Here is a 16,403-nt window from a genome sequence, read left to right as displayed (position 1 = left end):
CTTTTAAAGAGAAGGAGGATGCCTATCTCTGTCTCTTCCCTCACTGCTTTGTGCCACCTGGAATGCTGACACGATGGGTGGAGCTCTGGCAGCTACGTGGCAGCTATTCACTGAGGATGGTGGGGCAGAAAGACAGGAACCTGGGACACTGTGGAGCCACCCAACCAGTGCTTGACTATCTACCACTGGGTTGCAAGTGAAATAAACTTTTGTTAAAGCTGCCATTATCTGGAGGTTTTTCATTATGTGCAGACTCAATCCTAGTTTTGCTTTCTTAAAATCTTCTGGAAAAGCAGATTTTTCTTTAAGGTGAGAAAATGCATTTCTTATTAAACAATCACCCCCTCATGTGAAGTTCTGGGGGTTGGGAATTTTAGAGTAAGATATGCCTGTACAGAATATGCCAAGAGAAAGTGTAAGTGTGTGCTGGCTCTGTGTCTCGGTGTGCCAGAAGTATTCAAATCTGTCTGAGCCCTTTAAATTATAATTGCTTGCCGTTTGCCTAAGTGCTATTATTTTCCAACCAGCAAAACTCCATTTCCAACACACTATAATTAGCAACAGATAAGTGGCATGAGGTGGCCCAAAGCTATTAGGGGAATTTCATTCTTCATTTCAGCCTCTGCAGCCTCCCAGACGTAGGACAACTATTCCAGGAATCTGAAACCCCCAGCTGCTCAGTTCTCATTAAAAACTTCCTGAGTGTGTCACATTTCAAGATTATCAGGAGTTTGTAAAGGCAAAACAGTGAGATGCCCTGTGGGCGGAGGTCTGACCCCTTCTGCTAAACAGTGTCCCGGAGCGGGACCCACCCCCGGGTGCCGTTCCCCGAAACAGGCCCGTCATAAATGAAATCTGAAGCCCACCGTGGCGTCCGTAAGTTTCTCCCACTTCGGCGTGATGAAGTACCAAATCCCAGCGCCAGCTCCAGGCAGGGTAACTCCTCGCATGAGAAGAATCACCAGCACGACGTACGGGAACGTGGCCGTGAAATACACCACCTGGGAAAACCACCCACACGGGGGCAGGAAGGAGCAGACACATGGGATGTGACCAAAGGAGCATCGACAGAGGCAGAGTGTGATCTGCCGCCCGGACGCAAGTGCCTGATAGGGTAGCTTTCCCCAAACTCTTCCAGGTCTGAGGACACAAGGAAGGCACTGGGACCAAAGGTGAATCAGAGAGAGCCAGAAATGGAGTCTTTTTTTTTTTTTGCGGTACGCGGGCCTCTCACTGTTGTGGCCTCTCCCGTTTCAGGGCACAGGCTCCAGATGCGCAGGCTCAGCAGCCATGGCTCACGGGCCCAGCCGCTCCGCGGCATGTGGGATCTTCCCGGACCGGGGCACAGACCCGTGTCCCCTGCATCGGCAGGCGGACTCCCAACCACTACGCCACCAGGGAAGCCCAGAAATGAAGTCTTGAGGGGGACACCCAAGGCTGTGGATTGAGTCAGCCTGCAGCGCAGAAGTGGACAACTCCCTAAGGACCAACTGAAAGAGAAAGGTTATGTGCCCCCCCTCCTCCCTAACTCTTAGCCCACCCTCTGCTTCAGGCCCCAAATCCCACCATTAGAGATTAATTTCTTTAGTTTAAGTTTTCCATCCTTGTTTATACATACACCCTAAGTGAGGCAGCCTAGTGACATGAGAGAACCATGATCTTAGAATTAGACATATTTAGGTTCAAATAAAATCACATCTCTGGCCCTGAGTAGCTATGAGACTTAGGTCAAGCTAAGCAGCTCTCTGAATCTCAGTTTCTGCAGCTGTAAACTGGGGATAATAGCACATTTCTTAAAGAAAATAATTGAGGATTAAATGGGCCCCTAGCACAGCATCTAACTTGTAACAGATGGTCATTCAATGCAGTTAAGTTCAACAAGCATTTATCACGGCCTACTATGACCTGGGAGCTGTGCCAGGGCTTAGATGTATAACGGTGAAGGAACTCGACCTCGGAGACCCAGAGACAATGTATGAATAATGGGCCAAGCAGTTCCAAACAGGACACTGTGAAGTCCAGGGGAGGGCACTCGGCTCAATCCAGGAGATTACAGAAAGATGCATGGCGATGACGCGCGAGTCGGATCTTAGAGGCCAAGTGCAACGCAGAGGAGGTGAGGTGAGGTGGGAAGGTGAGGGAAGAAAGTGGGAAAGGCAGGGGTGAGGGCAAGGCCCTAAATTCACTAGGAGCACAGCACACAGTTGAGGCTAAGAGCAATGGGGCACTAGAGACATGGGAGGAGACAGGTCGTGGAGGCCCTGAGTACCAGCCAAAGGAGGCTCCTAGATTCTGGACGAGAGGGAAGGAGCAGAGCCAAGAAATATTTGGGAAATATCATCAGCAGAAATTGGGAGCTGTGGTTGAATGGGATGAGTGAGAGGCACCTTCCTTATCTGTCAATCAAACCTCAGAATGGGGCTTCCCTGGTGGCGCAGTGGTTGAGAGTCCACCTGCCGATGCAGGGGACACAGGTTCGTGCCCCGGTCCGGGAGGATCCCACATGCCGTGGAATGGCTGGGCCCACGAGCTATGGCCGCTGAGCCTGCGCGTCCGGAGCCTGTGCTCCGCAACGGGAGAGGCCACAACAGTGAGAGGCCCGCGTACCGCAAAAAAACCCAAAAAAACCAAAAAACAAAAAACCTCAGAATGGAGGAAGGGCTTGGGACCAGGATTCAGTAGACAGAGAGAAGAGCAGACTGGGAGAGCTTGGGCTCTGCACTCCAATGGGCCTGAGCTCAAACCCTAGCTCCATCACTTATGAGCTGGGCTACCTTGGGAAGTGACTTAACCTCACTGAGTCTCAGTGTCCACACCTGCAAAGTGGCAATAACAAAAGCATATTCCTCACAGGGCTGTTGGAAGAGCACAATGGGACGATGCATATGACATGGAACAGGCCTGGGACCCTGGAAAGGGAAGTGCCATTTCTGTCTTGCCAATGACTCACCAGTCCTAAATTTAATAATCCTGGCGACCCTCAGCTTATAAGCCAGTTACATCGCAAAAGTACATTAGGAGACACTTGGAAGGATGAAGCTAAGCTCCTGTCCTGGACCACCAAACCCTCCCTCATCCACAGGATGGGCATAGATAGCCAGCTGAGCACTGTTGATTCAGAGCCCCTCTGTGCTCACCCACAGCCTTCCATCCTGCGGAACCCAGAACACCTGCCTCCGGGAGGGAGATAGAGTCCCCATCACACACTGGCTGCACAGACCCCATGGCCTGACAGGGGCTCCAGCCTGGCAGCGACTGGCAGGCACTGGGATTTTTAAGAGATGAGAACTGATTCAAGGACTTGCAAAGGATGGATTGAGGGAAAGTTAGGGTTGAGATGAAGATAAATCTCTTGTGGTTACTTCTTATTAATCCAATAAATACACACATATGCATACATAGGTACACATATTTTTGAGTATCTAATATGTTCCAGGCACATGCTGGGGAGGGTGGCTGGGACGATGGCCATAATAAAGGGGAGGACAGGGAAGGCCTCACTGAGAAGTTGCCCAGGACTTGAAGGAAGTGAGAAGGCGCCAACTGGATATCTGGGAGAACATTCCAGACAGAGGGAACCGCTGGAGTAAAGACCCTAAGAAGGGAGTGTGCCAGCCTTCTAGGAGCAGCCAGGCAGCCGCTGTAGCTGGGCAAGGGCACAGGTGGGACAGGAAGGCAAGGGTAGGGGTGGAGGCAGGGACAGATCCTGCAGAGCCTTGTGGGCCCCATGTGGGTGGGGAGGGGATGGGGAACTACTGCAGGGATTTGGGCAGAGGGCTGATACGATCTAACATTTTAGCTGTCACCGGCTTGCTGCGCCACGTTTACACTGCAGGGGCAGCGGTTAGGAGGCCACAGCAGCAATCCAGGCAAGGAAGGGACAGCAATGGCTCCATCCAGGGTGTTTCAGGGGAGCTAGGAGAAATGATCAGAAACCGGATACACTGTGCAGGAAGATCAACAGAACTTCCTGACCAATTTAATGTGGAGTGAGGGGAGCGGGAGGCAGGAGTCAAGGGTGACCCCAAAGGTGGTGGCCTCAGCAGCTGGTGGGCAGAGTTTCCGTCAGCTGAAATGGGACAGGCTGCAGGTCAAGGAAAGATAAGGAGTTATTTCTTGCTCTAAACCCAATTACTCGTCAAGGCCAAAGTCTTCCTGTCTACAGACCAGAGATGGGCTGGTCTCCTTTTCTCCGCACTGCTGCCACCACCAACCGGGAGTCTCCTTCCCGTTCCCCGGGACAGCAGCCCCCTTCCCTCTTTGTCCTGAGGCACTGGAATTACCAGGGACCATGAGGGGGGGGGGGGCTCCCTGCTCCCTCCTATCCACCCCCAAAGCTGTTTCTCTCCTTCCCCTTAAGTGAAACCCTTCCACACACAGACGGTAGGAAACCCAAAGTCATCTGACGTCTCAGGAGAAAATCACCCACCACAGGATGACCCGGGCTCAGGAGAAAATCACCCACCACAGGATGACCCGGGCTGGGGAGAGGAACGCTACAGGGCCGGGCGGGGCCCGGCCAAGACAGCAGGGGCAGGGTGACAACTAAGGGATATCCTCTTCACCTCCTGACCACGTGGAGCTGGTGGGAGATGAGGGTGGAAGGAGGCAAGGGAGAGGAGATGACATAGATAGTGGGGTCCAGCAGGAAGAAGACCCCAAGAGTGGCACCAGTCTAACCGGCTGAGACGCTGCTCCCGTTTGAGTGCGGGAGACAGCCCATTTCTGGAGTTCCCTCCATGGATCAGCTCTTTGCAGTCCCATTTTACAGAGGAGGAAACTGAGGCTCAGGTTAAGCCTCTCACAAAGGGTTAAATATCTCACTCAAGGTCTCCCAGCTGGAGCCAAGATCCAGACTTGAAGCTTTCTAACTACAAATCCTATTTCCATACCTTTAATGCCACTCACTGGGCCACATGATCAGAAATGTGTGAGGCAGGGCGGGGACTAGAGTGAGGCAAGGGAACACCCGGGGTGCACAATTTAAGGAAACACTCACCCTCATGGGGCCGAGCCTGCACATGCAAGAACCTGAGAGTGAGCGCCGCCTTAAATTTCACACCCTAGGCACTTGCTCACCTCACCAGGTCTGGCCCTGGTATGTGGAATGATGCACTCACTTTGTCAATGGGGATTGCGGTGAACTGAAAGGGCACACAGTTTCATTTCGAGATCCTGGGGATGCCTCCAATGTGAGTCAAGTGTTAGGTGTTTGTGGAGGTCTCTTCACAGCTAGTTCTCCTGTGTCACAGGGGCTTCAGAATGCACCTGTTTCAGGATGGACTGTCAGTGGAATTAAACTTGAACAGTAATGAATTATACTTGGCAGGAGTGACAATGACGAGTTGATCTGAGCCTGCTGGCCTGACACCTGGCAGCACAGTCCTCACAACGGGAGCCCTGAATAGGTGGTAAGGCCACTGCCCCCACCCCAGCCAGTGCCAGCTAATTAAGCTAGCTCTGTGTCCTTGCCATAACTCTCAGGCAGAGCGGCCCCTGAGGTCAGGTGGGCTGCATTTGACCTTCAGGCTGCCTGCTGGTCGCCCCTGCCTCTGGAATTCTAGCTGCTCAAAGGGAGACTCAGGTCTCATAGGAAGCAACCGGCCACTCTTGTCTCCTAGGTCCCTGAACAAGAGGAACTGAGTTTATCTTGCTGCAACAGAAGAAGGGCATCTCTGTTGCTTAGAAATGACAGTCTTGGTGGAACTTCGATCACAAAGGAGCCTGTCATAATGAGGTGCTGCAGCCGTGCTTCCAAACAAAGCTCCATGATTAACGTCTGCACAAGCCAGGGCAGGATAATAAACTGGGATGCATTATTTCTGGTGGTATTCCTCATTAAAAGAAAATTAATCATTGATCCCTAATTGGAAACCTCTCTCAAAGAAGCAGAAAGATAACTTAGCAGATCTAAAAGAAAAGCTTACTTGCTCAGGGCTACTCAAAAATCCCCATTTCAAAGAGAGAGAGAGCCCATAAAATCTAGCACCAAGGATTAACTTCTAAATCAATGCCAAGAACTGATTCTAACACCATCCCCCCAAAATTGCAGACTGATAAGCAAAGAAGGATCTTAGAGAATATTTATCTTAACACTTGAATTTGCAGATGTGGAAGATGGGACCCGGATGCCTCCTGGGACTTGCCCAGCTGGCAATGACAGCTACTGACAGCAGGACAGGGTAGCAGTGCAAGGGTCCTGATTCACAGTGGGGGGACTTTTATCCCCCCAGATGCAAATGATGGCTCCAGAATTCTGCATTTCCAACTATTTCTAACAGCCCCTCCTTGGGAGAGGATGTCACGTAGTGGAAAGAGTCTAGGCTTTAAAGGGAGACAGACCTGGGTTCAAATCCCAGCACTGCCACTTAAAAGCTGTGTGACCGGGACTTCCCTTGTGGTCCAGTGGCTAAGACTCTGCGATCCCAATGCAGGGGGCCCGGGTTCCATCTCTGGCCAGGGAACTAGATCCCACATGCTGCAACTAAGAGTTTTCATGCCGCAACTAAGACCCAGCGCAGCCAAATAAATAAATAAATAATTTTAAAAATAATAAAGTAAAATAAAGTATTCGGGAGTTTGTGAGTAGGTTATATGTAATTACTACACCATTAAAAAAAAAAAAAAGCTGTGTGACCTCCAGCAATTTACTCTACCTTGATGCACCTCAACTTCTCTATCTATAAAATGGGAAGAAATGTCCTTACCTAGCTGGTTGTTGGGCAGATTGAATGCACTAATGCAGGTGAAGTGGTTAGCAGAGTGCCTGGCACACAGAGTATTCAACCAAGTTCCCTTTCTCTTTCCATTTTCCCACCAGAGCCGCTGCTTTCAAGATGTCAGCACGGCACAATATCCACTCAATACATCAGTCAATCATTATCACAAAAATGAAGAGAGTTAATGTCAGTTAAGAACTGACCATATGCCAGGTATTTTATATATATATATATATATATATATATATATATATATTCTCCCACCTAATCTTAGAACAGCTCTATGAGGTATGTACTATTATCCCCATTTTACAGGTGAGGAAACTGAGGTTCCAATGGATAAACAGCTTGTCCAGAGTTACACAACCAGAAAGTGATCAAGACGGGATTTGAACTCAGACTGGTCTGACTCTAAAGCCACCAGGCCATCCTTCCTCATGTTGCCAACAAGGCTGCTGTTCTGATCCTCCTCACCTAACACCTCTTCTCCTGCCAATCACACCTTCTAGCCTATCCTGCTAGAGACCTGTCCGGCCACTTCGATTATGGTTGAAGGTGCCCTCTCTCCATCTCTAGCTATACGTGATGGTCCTGCAGTTCGATTTTGGCTGAGCAAAGACATGGTCCCTCTTGCTAAACAATCACCACCTGGCTGGCCCTTTTTTTTTTTTCGGTACGCGGGCCTCTCCCTGTTGTGGCCTCTCCCGTTGTGGAGCACAGGATCCGGATGCGCAGGCTCAGCGGCCATGGCTCACGGGCCCAGCCACCCCGCGGTATGTGGGGTCTCCCCAGACCAGGGCACGAACCCGTGTTCCCTGCATCGGCAGGCGGACTCTCAATCACTGCGCCACCAGGGAAGCCCTGGCTGGCCCTTTACTGCCACTCCAAGCTCAGTTCCAAGTCACAGAAGGAGAGGAGCCCAGGAAACCTCAGGACTCACAGGGCGTTACTGTGAGGGTCATGTTAACATTTCCTCATCTTCCTGCTGCCCTAGAAAAACAATTGCTCCAGTCTCATAATACTCATTCAGAGCTAGCAGGGTCCTCAATCCCAGCTCTCATTTTACAGAGGGGGAAACCGAGGTCAGAGAGGAAAAGTACCCCCAGCTCACCCAGCAAATGTTCCGACAGAATCATGTCAGAGCCAGCAGGTCTTAGACATCGCCCAATCCAATTGCCTTCACTTTAGAAATGAGACAACCAAAGGCTCCTGAAATAGCTAAGATAAAGAAAATCCACTTTCCACTTATTGGCTAAATAAATAAAAGCTAAGGGCAAATCCGAAGCTCAGCCAGGTTTCATCGTCCAAGTGGAGATGTCCCTACACAGAAAACACCACGGAAGGGCTGGGGGGCTAGAACCCAGGTCTCCTAACCCCCAGTTTGGTTCTCTCCCCACCTGATGTCATTTAAGGGCACCACTGGCTCAGGTGACCCTGACCAAGCTGCCAGAATACACCATTCAAGCCCATGTGGAACCAGATTACATAGAGGGCACCAGAAAGAATTGTTACCAGAAGGCCCTCGTGAGCTTGTCCACGCGTCCAGGGAGAAGACACACCGCTCTCTGTGGCTGATGAGTGCCAGGTGTGGGTGCCTGGTGGGGCCTGTGAAGCATGCCTTGGGGGGTGAGAGACGGCACGGACCCTCACCCCCGTGAGGCCGGATCCTTCCAAACGGGTTGTTTGCTATTGTGACCACAGTAAACCCTGGCCTGGACGACTGGACCAAGCCAAACTCCACAACCTATGGTCTCAGAGTCCACCATCACATTCTATTCCTTGGGCCTTAAAGACATTTGGCATTTCATGCTGAGACATGCAAATGACTCTCCAGATGATGAACTCGTATTGGTTATCATCAAAGTGGTTGGTTAACCTTTTCATGGAGTTTTTCTAAAGCAGCAGGAAGATGAGGGGAAAACACTGGGACCTTTACCACAACATCCAGCGTGTCCTGAGGGACCCTGCACACCGTGCCTGCCGTGCCTTGGAACTGAGCTTGGGGTGGGTGTCCCACCACTTCCAAAGGACCTGCCAAGCGACTATCTAGCAAGAGGGGCCAAGCACATGCTCGACCAAACTCCCACTGGCAGGATTATCGCCCTGTCATGCTGGGGGCACGTGGGGTGGGAGAGTGTTGGGGTGGGGTTGGAGAAAGGGCACGAAAGGCGGAGAACGGGGTGATCAGGAATGAGGAGAAGGAATCCCCTTCGCAACTTTGATCTTCCAGCTTCCTGGGAGGAGCAGTGACTGAGCTGGCAGCCAGACCAAGAAGCAAAAAGCCGGCAGCACCAACTCTAGAGTTGCGGGAGAGATTGAATCATATCGGGGAGTGCCATCTGCTGAATGAAGGGTCCCCAATAGGGAAGGAAGGAAACTCACCACAGAGCCCCCGCCATCCACTAGGAGCCCTGAGTACATCTGTCTCAGTTAACCCGTAAAACCTCCCGGGGAGAAAGGCATTATTATCCCATTTTACAGACAGCAGTGAAGTCACTTGTCCAAGGCCTCACAGCTACTCAGGGACGAATCAGAATTCCACCCCACGCCTCCCGACTCTCATCCCAGTGCCCTTTGGCTGCTCTATGACACAAACAGCCCTGGGGGTCCCAGAGCTTTCTCTCAGAAAAATACAAGTTCTTACTTTTCCTGAAGTCTTGATTCCTTTTGCCAGGGATGCATACACAATTACCCAAGCCAGGAAGAGGCAGAAGGCTAGTGGCCACCTGATCTCGCCAGGATATTCAATCCCTGCAGAAATCTTCAGCACAAAGTACCTATGAGTTGAAAGGAGAGAGAAGGGAGGGGAGGAAGGAGGGGAAAGATGAGCTGGCGGAGGTGACAGTCTGCAGGCTTTATCTTCCTGCAGAGCCTCAGACAAAATCCCAGCATCCCCACCCTCCCCATCAGGGACCTGATCAGATCAGGTTGTGAGGGATTTGCTGATCCGGGCTCCCTCCCACAGCTGTCTGCGGTGAGACCCACTGAATTTACCCTGCTTTTAATTAATTATGGCCCTAAAGGGGCTTCCCTGGTGGCGCAGTAGTTGAGAATCCACCTGCCAATGCAGGGGACACAGCTTCGAGCCCTGGTCCGGGAAAATCCCACATGCCACGGAGCAACTAAGCCCGTGTGCCACAACTACTGAGCCTGTGCTCTAGAGCTCGCGAGCCACAACTACTGAAGCCCGCGCGCCTAGAGCCCATGCTCCGCAACAAGAGAAGCCACCGCAATGAGAAGCCTGCGTACCACAACGAAGAGTAGCCCCCACTCGCTGCAACTACAGAAAGCCCGCGCGCAGCAACGAAGACCCAATGCAGCCAAAAATTAATTAATTAATTTTAAAAAAATTATGGCCCTAAAGGACCTACTGTATTAGCACAGGGAACTATACTCAATATTTTGTAATAACCTATAAGGGAAAAGAATCTAAAAAAGAATATGTGTGTGTGTGTGTGTGTGTGTGTGTACTGAATCACTTTTGCTATATACCTGAAATTAACACCATATTATAATTCAACTATACTTCGACTTAAAAAAATTAATTATGGCCCTGGGCGGGCTCTGAACAAGGCTATGTCAGCTCCACCATCATCTGGAGCTGCCCCAGGAGCAGTGCAACAAATCCAACAGCGTCGGGGGTCCTGGTGTAGCAGCCCCAGGAATGGGCATTATGGAGGTTGCTGTCTTTACATAAGGACACATCACTAACAGAAACTCTAAGCTGTCAAGGATGATTTTTGTGTGTTTCTGTATTGTTCTACTCTTTTGTGAGAATGTATCCCAATAGTTTTTTTTGTTTGTTTGTTTTGTTTGTTTGTTTTTGTTTTTGTGGTAAGTGGGCCTCTCACTGTTGTGGTCTCTCCCGTTGTGGAGCACAGGGTCTGGACGCACAGGCTCAGCGGCCATGGCTCACGGGCCCAGCCGCTCCGCGGCATGTGGGATCCTCCCAGACCGGGGCACGAACCCGTGTCCCCTGCATCGGCAGGCAGACTCTCAACCACTGTGCCACCAGGGAAGCCCCCCAATAGTTTTTGTACAACTTTAAATTTAAAAAAATCAGTACAGAGTCATTATGGTAAAAGAATTAAAAATGCCGCTGTGCATTTTAGTTCAGGTTGTGATGAGCATGTCCCAGGGCTGAGGTTGGCTGAAATGTAAAAGCAGGGATGGCTGGGCCTTACTCAAGGAAGGTATTCGAAGACAGACAACCAGCCGCAAACAGAAGGGGGCTGGCGCTCATCTGTAGCGGCTGCTGGCACCTGTGTGTAAGCTGAAGGTGGCGACGCCCGCATCCCTGGCTAGAGGGCGAGCAGGCAGCCTCATCCCTGGGGACAGGAAGCAGCTTCAGAGACCATGAGTCATGACGCCAGATGGGACAATCCCCTCAACTCTGTAATAAAGTCACACAGCCTGGATGAAAGTGCTGTGCGTGTAGGTGGGTGTCTTTCTGTGACCTGAATCAAGGGCCAGCCAGCATCCAGACTCTACTGGACTGCAGACATGACGGCCGAGTGTCCTGACCTGCTGAGGGAGGTGAAGGGGGCAGCACCCCTCCGGCCAGCTAGCCAGCGACACTGTGAGAGGCTGTTTTGCGGTTCACAAGAGCAACCCGGAGCTCTTTTAGTCTCAACTCCTGGGGCAACCTGGACTCTAGAGTAGAGTAGAAGTCACCAAGGGTGGAACCAGCCTGGGCTACCAAACCTTAGGGACCATACTTCTAAGCACTGAAAAGGACCCCCAACCCCACAATGGGCAGGCCATCTAGCCAACAATTCCACGGCCCCTTGGCCATCTCAACTACTCCATGATTTAATAAGGGATATTGGATGGGCCCCAAGAAGCTCCTGATAACATTCCCTCTTGGAAACTAAGACTGGTCCCAGAGGATTAGCAAAGCCACCAAAAGCAGATTTGCAAAACACTTCATAATACACCTGACCACATGGATTATGTGATCAGATTTCAGCCCACCACGAGGTCAGACTCCTTTCCCAGAGTTCAGGGTGAATCAAGGCCCACCCTCACTGGTCCTACGTTTTCTTCAAAGGGAATTATTTCTTCATTGAGCCTAAGTGCCCCTTCTGTTCTACAGGAAACATCCATGTGCCCTCTAAGTCCACAAGAGAGAAAGCTTGGAAGAACTACTGGGAACAGTAGTAACCACTTCCTATTATCTAAGTAAAGGCCACAAACCAGGGGCCCCCTGACACATGCATTTTACGTGACCCCAGTGTTTCATCTGAATACGTTTGCTAACATTTAAAGTGGGAGAGACACATAAAAATTCCTATTTTATTTCCAACTTCTCTTGTAAAATAGAAGCTCTGGCAGCACTGCCCACATTCCCGTAAGACAGGGGCCAGATGGAGCTGAGCATCAGCAGCCTCCCTTACACTGGGCAGACCTCCCCTCCCGTTGGCCACAGTCCCCACCATTCTCTATCGTCTTACCTCTACCTCCCTGCCAAGCCCCCAAGTACATTTGAGTTTACAACCCCCGACTTAAGGCTTAGCTAGAGAACATTATCTACTCTCTGTTGAACTCTGTCTCCATCTACCTCCCTTATGAAATAATTCCCTGAACGTTATTAAATCTTCCTGTGGTGGCTGAGGATTTCCTAAATCCCCAAACCCCAATCCCCAATGTCCGGCAAAATGAAGAAAGTATAAAACTAAGACAGAGCTGTTTAAAAAAAAAAAAAGGAAAGAATTAGTTCTTCTTTAAACCAAATCACTGATCATGATTTGTTTCCTGACTTTCCTGAATTTTTGTCTCTCTTCCCCTCACAAGTGCAGAAGGAAAAAAACAAAACAAGTAAAAACAGAAAAACAACCTAGTCAACTGAAGGTCTGCTTAGATCACATCAGAGGGAGGTTTTGCAATGTTTTTGGCATCAGCGTCATGAACTACAGCGGCATCAATTCTGTTCCCACCAGCTTTCAGCCAACTTTCCTCTCCAGGCCCACAGGGCACAATAACCCGCTCCCAGAAGCCAGACCAGGGAAAAAATCTTCCTCCGCGAGCATCTGAGTAGGTAGGGCGGTACAGAGGGAGGCAACCCATCTGTCTAGTCTACAAGTTGAATAGTCACTAATTCACTGGGTTTCTCTCAGAAAAGTTTTTTTTAAATCTTACTTGAAATACTCTTCACTCCCACTGACAAACGTTTTATTGGCCTGGCTGGTGAAATTAACCATTGTCAAGTTGGGATAGGCCGTCATGCAGAAAGTTGAGTTCTTGATCTGTATTTTGGGATGGTCACTGATCACACAGGAATCTGTTTAGGAGAGGATGGAACGAAAACACAGTTAAATCTGTACAGAAAGTAGACATGTGTATCTCTCTAGCAACTTAAAAACAAAAGCCAAACATATTTGCCAAATATTGGAGAGTAACTTTGCGAGGGTATTAACTGAGCAAAGCTAGATGCAGATGAACCCCAAAATTGTGTGCTATTCATCCCAGAGCCCCCAGTATCCCCCAGCAGTGCCCGGTCCCGGCAACAATGGCTCTCATTTCTGGAGCGCTCTCTACACGCCAAGCACCTTACATGCATTATCTCACGTAAGGCTCACAACAGCCTGTGCTGTGGGTACTATTGCCTCCGTCTTTCAGATGAGGGAAAAGGCTCAGAGTTTAGGTCATTCTACCAAAATCACACAGCTAATGAGGAAGAGAATCAGGATTCAAAGCCGGGTCGTTATGACTCCACAAAAAATAAATGGCTTGCAGAAATGAATTTTAATCAGACGTAAGTAAAACTTCTGAAGGGCTCTACCACAGAAGGCTTACTAATAAGCCCACCTTGAACCCACTGCCTGGCACAACGGCCGACATACAGAAGTTCCCTGAGATACGTGTGCCACGTGCTTTCTGCACACTCACATGTGCTCGTGAGCCTGCAACCGGACTGAACACAGAGGTTCTCAACTGGGAACGAATTTGTCCACTAGGGGGCACTTGGCAATGTCGGGGGACATTTTTAGTTGTCATATTTGGGGAAAAGGGTGGTACTGGCAACTAGTGGGCAGAGGCCAGGGATGCTGCTAAACGTCCAACAATGCACAGGACAGTCCCACGACAGAGAATTATCCAGCCCAAAATGTCAATAGTGCTGAGGTTGAGAATGCCTGACCTAAACTGGGATGGGAACAGGGAACTAATCAGATGAGTCTTAGCATGTCAGGTACTGTGCTGGACGCTTTACCAATTATTATCTTGTGGAAGCCTCAGAAGACCTGGGAGGTGCCTATGATTATCCTCATTTGAAACAGGAAGATACTGAAGTCTTTCTGACCACATTACAATGTTTCTATGATCACTTGATGGATATTTTAGATAAAGAGTCCAGCAGGATTAATGCCAAAGGATATTAATTTATAAAGAAATGAAAAGTAACAACAATAACTAACACTTATATGGCACTTACTATGTACTATTTTAAATGTCTTATATGCATTAACTAATTTGAGCCTCACACCACGCCCGCGAGGTAGGTATTGTTATTATCTGTATGTTACAGGTAAAGAAACTGGGCACAGAGAAGTGCGGTTGCTTGCCAAGGTCACACAGCAGAATCAGGAGGCAAACAGTCACTCTCTCTTTGGAGGCCATGCTCTTCACCACTTTACTGGGAAGCAGAGAGCGGGGAACATAAACTCAAACACCTTCAGAAGCCAGGCTGGTGACACAAATTAGAAAGATATAAAATGGAGGGTAAAAACGGGTGGCAAAACAGAGAGTATGGTCTGCCCTCCGTATCCGCAGTTTTACATGCATGGATTCAATCAACCACGGATTGAAATTTTGATGGCGGTTGGCTGAATACTGTTTTCATTGTACTACACCATTTTATATAAGGGACTTGAACATCTGCAGATTTTGGTATCCGAAAGGGCTCCTGGAACCAATCCCATTAATACCAAGGGACGACTTACCAGCCAATCAGTGTCATGCTTTTTTAGGTGTCCTGATAAAAGATGCAGAAAATTCGGATATTTACATGAAATCTCTCCATTTTAAAACATTGGAAATAAGGCCAAATTGTCTTTAAGCACTGTGGACCAAAACGAAACAAAACCAAACCAAACCAAAAAAAAAAAGCACATGCAGCCTAGATCTGGTGCATGGACTCCCAATTTATGCCCTCTGTGGAACAGCAAAGTGGGTGAAACCATGGGTTCAGGAGTTCCAGTAGCCCTGAGAACTTGGATGAGTTCCTTAATCTGTCCAAGCCTCCATTTTCTGATAATAGTGTATCTAGTTTGAAGGTTGTTCCAAGAACCAAATTAAGTGAGACAGCTCATGAATGGAAAAATTTCATGCAATGCTTAGCACACAGCTGAATTCAGTAAAACTTAGGCATAATGCAATCGCCATTGTTATACCTTTGCATGGGGTGAGCATCTCTAATCCTCAACATCACCTCTCAATCCCACTTGCCAGCCGTAAATTATCTACTACGTCCCACACATCCCCCAGAATATCTCAGAATACTGGATAAAACTGAAAAGAGTAATTAAAAGAATCCCTTCCCTCTGATTAGTCCTTTAGACCAGAATTTTTCTAAACAGCAGTACTACTGACACTTGGGACGAGAAAACTCTCTGTTGTGGGAGGCTGTCCATGCATTGCAGGGTATTAGCAACATCCCTGGCCTCTGCCCACTGGATGCCAGGAACATCCACCCACCCCACCCCACCCCAGCCCAGTTGTGACAACCAAAAATGTCTATGAACACTGTCAAATGTCTCCTGCCAAAATCTCCCAGGTTTGAGAACCACCACTATTAGAGTCCTCAAAATACCTTCTTACTCAAAACTATCTTCTTTAATCAAATAACAGAGACTTTCAGGGGGAATCTCACCTCATAATTATCAACTATTTACCGAGGAAGCATTTGTCTCCCCCAGCAGGAACCAGAATGAAGACAATTAAATCACCATCCATAGCCCTTTTCTGTAAGTAAGCACAGAAGTTATTTCTCGCCCTCCTGCCCAAAAGTCCGTCCCCTAAGACAGAAGAGATCGCTAACAAACGGGCAAACGCCAAATCGCTTGCTTCCAAAACTGGCACTGAGAAGCACATGGGCAGCTTCCCTACAGAGCGTCTCTGGGCGTCTCTGGATCACCGCTCTCCGCTGCAGTGCAAGGTCACAGCGTCCCTGAGGCACTGCAGCAGGGCTCCCTGCAGCCTCAAGCCTCCTGCAACATCCCTTCCCACCACTGGGTGGCAGAGGCGTGCTTCCCAGCACACTGCGCCTTCAGGTCGGCCAGCAACGGAACGATGGGCCGTGTCATCGGCTAGCTCTGCGGCCCAGCAACCCTGAACAAAGAACAGCGATAAGGATCGTGCTGAATTGGAGGCTGCTCGAATGAGATTCTCTTTACGCGGGCAATTATGAATAAATGAAAGCATGTGAAAGACTGGGGAGGAAAGGAATCACTGAATTAAGGTTCTAATGAAAATTAAGCCATTCCAGAAACAGAAATGATATTTATGCACTTCCCATTTTAAATGACCCAGCTGGCTCCTAATTTCAAAGAACAGTTGTTGGTCTTACTTGGCAGGGCATGGATTAGCCCTTCAACATTACAAATACCTGGAGGGTTGAATGTCCCTAAGGAAGACAGCCTCTCTCACAATCTACACCTGAGAAATGTGTGGCAAGCTCAGCCTCCA

At 49.2% G+C, this 16,403-nt stretch overlaps 1 protein-coding gene across 1 annotated transcript in view; it reads right to left on the bottom strand.

Annotated features, from left to right (window-relative positions):
- SLC6A5 (solute carrier family 6 member 5) overlaps positions 1–16,403 on the bottom strand; it is a 55,083-nt gene that overhangs the window by 26,030 nt on the left and 12,650 nt on the right. Inside the window, exons 6-8 of the mRNA XM_007457630.1 lie at positions 12,858–12,999; positions 9,364–9,496; positions 867–1,001 (exon numbers count right to left, since the gene is read on the bottom strand). Of these exons, the coding sequence (XP_007457692.1) occupies positions 867–1,001; positions 9,364–9,496; positions 12,858–12,999 (410 nt within the window). The remainder of the gene's footprint in view (positions 1–866; positions 1,002–9,363; positions 9,497–12,857; positions 13,000–16,403) is intronic.

The sequence above is a fragment of the Lipotes vexillifer genome, unplaced genomic scaffold (assembly GCF_000442215.2).
Source record: "Lipotes vexillifer unplaced genomic scaffold, Lipotes_vexillifer_v1.1 scaffold505, whole genome shotgun sequence".
Lineage (NCBI taxonomy): Eukaryota > Metazoa > Chordata > Mammalia > Artiodactyla > Lipotidae > Lipotes > Lipotes vexillifer.
This window is presented reverse-complemented; position numbering and strand designations above follow the sequence as displayed.